Source organism: Pinus tabuliformis, chromosome 8 (genome assembly GCF_031772625.1).
Source record: "Pinus tabuliformis cultivar Carrire ecotype Pingquan chromosome 8, CPIR1, whole genome shotgun sequence".
Lineage (NCBI taxonomy): Eukaryota > Viridiplantae > Streptophyta > Pinopsida > Pinales > Pinaceae > Pinus > Pinus tabuliformis.
Window position 1 is genome coordinate 1277061135 of NC_142294.1, and position 3783 is coordinate 1277064917.

A 3783-nucleotide genomic window follows, 5' to 3' on the forward strand; every position below is an offset into this window, starting at 1 on the left:
CTTAATTTAAATCAATTATAAATATATATTTTCATATTAAATAGAATATATATAAGCTCACATTGTAAAAATGTTCTTATTTAATATTAGAAACATTGCATTTGTCTTTTTTTTCTTATTATTTTAAAAAATAAAAATAAAAAACTAAAAATTTGAGAATTTCGATTTTATGTGGAATTCCTTATTAGTTATAGAAATTGTAAAATATTTCTATAAAAAAAAAAATCTTTGAAATTTTAATCTCATGCTGAGTTTTTTTGTCATGAATCATGGAAGTTTAATAGTGATACCCATTTCCTTGAAAAATGGATTAATATTTCATTTTTTAAATAGTAGGTATTTTAATTATTTGAATAAGAAAATGCTAAAATCGTTTCATTAATATAACTATGATGGTTGTTTTTGTGATATAGCGTTTTCCCTCAACTTTAATTTAGTCTTATTAATTTTTAACATAGTCTCACAAAAAATATTGTTATTGTTACAATTTACCATTTTAACATGTTATAAAAAAGATTTCATGTCCAATTTTATTAGTTTATGTTATTTGGGTTACTTAACAATGATTAAAGTGTCATAATTTTCAATATATTTAATTTTAATTTTGTAATAAAAACACCAAACTTTAAAATATCTTTTTATGTAAAATCATAACCCATAAATAATTCTTCTAAACTAAAATTAGAAATTATATCATTTTCTATTAACCCCGTTACATTAGATATAATAAAATTCATTATTCTTAATTTGAAATTATTAACCTTTCCCTTGAATCTCATTATTACATAATTATTACGTAACAAGATAACATTCGCACTTCTCCTATCTCATTTCTATTATTAAATGGTGTAAAAATCCAGGACAGATATTAAATGGTGTAAAAATCCAGGACAGACTTAAAGTCTACATTTAACCAATGTCCTTCCCTGACATAGTGTGACACTTCTGAGAAGCATAAATCTTAAAACTTCGGTTTATTTTTTCTCAAAAAAATCTTAAAACTTCTATCCAACTAATTATTTCCTTCCCATTATTACATAGTCCATTCACACTTCTCCTATGTAATTTCCATTATTAGATGGTGTAAAAATCCAGGACAGATATAAAGCCTACATCTAACCAATCTTTTATACGGTTCACCATTGTCCTTCCCTGAGATAGTGTGACACTTCTGCGAAGCATAAATCATAAAACTTCTATATAAAAGACAGGGTTTATTTCTTCTGAAAAGAAATCTTAAAACTTCTATCCAACTAATAAAAGACAGGGTTATTTCTTCGGGAAAAAAAATCTTAAAACTTCTATCCAACTAATTATTTTCTTCCCATTATTAGTTAGTGCATCGTGTGATACTCCGAAGATAGACCTTAAAACCTTCACACAAGCCACTCTCAACAGAGCATATAACAGCAAAGTTTTGATCAATCAGTCCAACAAATTCAACTTGTGCTCTCCCACCATTTCATGCTTATAACATGTAAAATCCAAAAACTGCCTGGATTTAACAATTCAACATGAAAAACCATAGAAAGCAATTAGCACTCACATGCTTGATAAACACAATCTACATGTAATTAATATTAATACACACATCATATCGTTTTAGGCGAGATCGCTGATCCGATCGGCAAGCTTTCCACTTGTTTACTTTTCCCGAAGCTGCGATGCCTGAAATTAATGGAAGGGATGAACTAAACTGATCGGATCCACTCAGTACATAATCACTGGCTAAACAGTCTATAAACAGTTTACAACAATACTATTATATAAACTTCCTAGATCAAAACTTACCTCCCCAAATGATCCATACATATATTTTATTCATTTACTCTGATCCATACCCATTCATTTATTCTTCACCCTTACCCTCACCCTCGGCCTTCTCTGCAGCGGGAGCTGCTTCAGCTGGCTTTGCTTCTTGAACAGCAGTCTCCTCAACTGATGCAGTTTTTTCTTCTGGAACTTCAGCAGGAGCTTCTTCCTTGACAGATGATTCTTCAGCTTTTTCTTCAACAGCTGCTACAGAAACTTCTTCAGTGGGCTCGGTTTCTTCGGGTACTTGGACAACTTCTTCCTTGGGTTTTGCCGCTTCCTCGGATTCCACGGGGACCGATTTTGCTTCGGGCTCGGAGACAGGTGGCGTGACAGTCAATTCGTCTTCAGATTTCTCAACGATGGCGGGGTCATCGACTGCCTTTTCGGTCGCGGGAACCTCCTCAGCAGAAGCTTCTTCTTCGGTAACCTTTTCGGTCGTGGGTTCGATCTCTGTAAGATTCACGGCTTCATTTGCGGCCTTCACTTGTTCTTCGCTTGCAACTAATCCAACGGGCGCTGCAACCTGCAAAAAAAAATCCATGCCCCGACGACAAATGGATCAGCATAGTTCGCTGGCGGCAGCACAATCGGCAAAAAAACAAATGGGCAAAAACTATTTTGCAAGCTCTGGTGAATCTAAGTGATCAGGGTAAAAAACCATTTACAAGCACTTGGGAATCTAAGTGATCCCAAACAATTTTTTGTAAATCTAAATATCCTAATTCAATCCAGACATATCTCACCAGGGAAACCCAAAAAAAATTGATAAATCCATCCGCATAAACATAGACAAACATGCAGAGATTGATTGATATACCTCAACGCTGGCCATATTCTGCTAATTGAGGATCTTTATACAAAGCTGATAAAGCAATTAGCTATGCAGAAATCCAATCGATCAGAAGCTCGATTGCTCGGCTTGTCTAGCAGTGGAAATCCTAATACAAGTGTCCCAGGTGGACTGGTTGGGCTATTTATACTACAACCCAAGAAGCGTTTGCGCTTCTATATGTAATTTATAATAAGGTTGAAAATAACAAAAGTTAAGATGCCGCCAGTATCCGGCAGCATGAAAGAGAGACGTAGGCGGTATAACGATTAGGCGATCATATATTGGAATACCAGAAGGCATAGCAGCCTGCCAACTTAATCACCTTGATTAAGACTACCTTGATCCTAGGCCGGAGCAGCCTGCTTATTGGATGGAAAAAGAAATATGGATTTTGAAACTATGAGATAGAAAATAATAATTAATTTAGAATGGAAAGTTTAGGGCTAGAATGGTATAAATATAATGTTTATAGGATTGTGCGAATATAATGTTTACTAGATGAAAGAAGAACTATTGATCTAGAATTATTGGATGGAACAATAATGATCAATTTAGAATGGGATGTTTATCACTAGGATTGAGTGAATGGAATTTTTATTAGATAGAAGAAGAACTATCAACTTAGAATTATTGGATGGAAGAACAATGACCAATTTAGAAGGAGATGTTTATCACGAGGATTATGTGAATGGTACGCTTATTGGATGGAAGAAGAACTATCAACCTAGAATTATTGGATGGAAGGATAATGTTCAACCTAAAATGAGATGCTTATCATTGAGATTGTGTGAATGGTATGCCTATTAGATAGAAGAAGAACTATCGACCTAGAATTATTGGATGGAAGAATAATGATCAACCTAGAATGGGATGCTTATGATCAAGATTGTGTGAATGAGATGCCTATTGGATAGAAGAAAAACTACTTACCTAAAATTATTGGATGGAAGAATAACGATCAACCTAGAATAATATGCTTATCACCAAAATTATATGAATGGAATGTTTATCACTAAAATTATACTTATCACCAAAATTATGTGAATAGAATATTTATCACTAAAATTATGCGAAACTCTATCAAACCTCGAAACTCCCTGAAATAATTTTAATTCTCCTAAAATAATTTCAATTCT

General features: G+C 33.2%; 1 protein-coding gene across 1 annotated transcript; it reads right to left on the minus strand.

Annotated features, from left to right (window-relative positions):
• Positions 1 to 1550: 1550 nt before the first annotated feature.
• LOC149240059 (uncharacterized) lies at positions 1551 to 2800 on the minus strand. The gene is made up of 2 exons (XM_089367241.1): positions 2633 to 2800; positions 1551 to 2338 (listed from the first exon to the last, which is right to left on the minus strand). The coding sequence occupies exons 1-2, from the start codon at positions 2645 to 2647 to the stop codon at positions 1850 to 1852; spliced, it is 504 nt and encodes a 167-aa protein (XP_089223367.1). The 5' UTR covers positions 2648 to 2800; the 3' UTR covers positions 1551 to 1849.
• Positions 2801 to 3783: the final 983 nt, after the last annotated feature.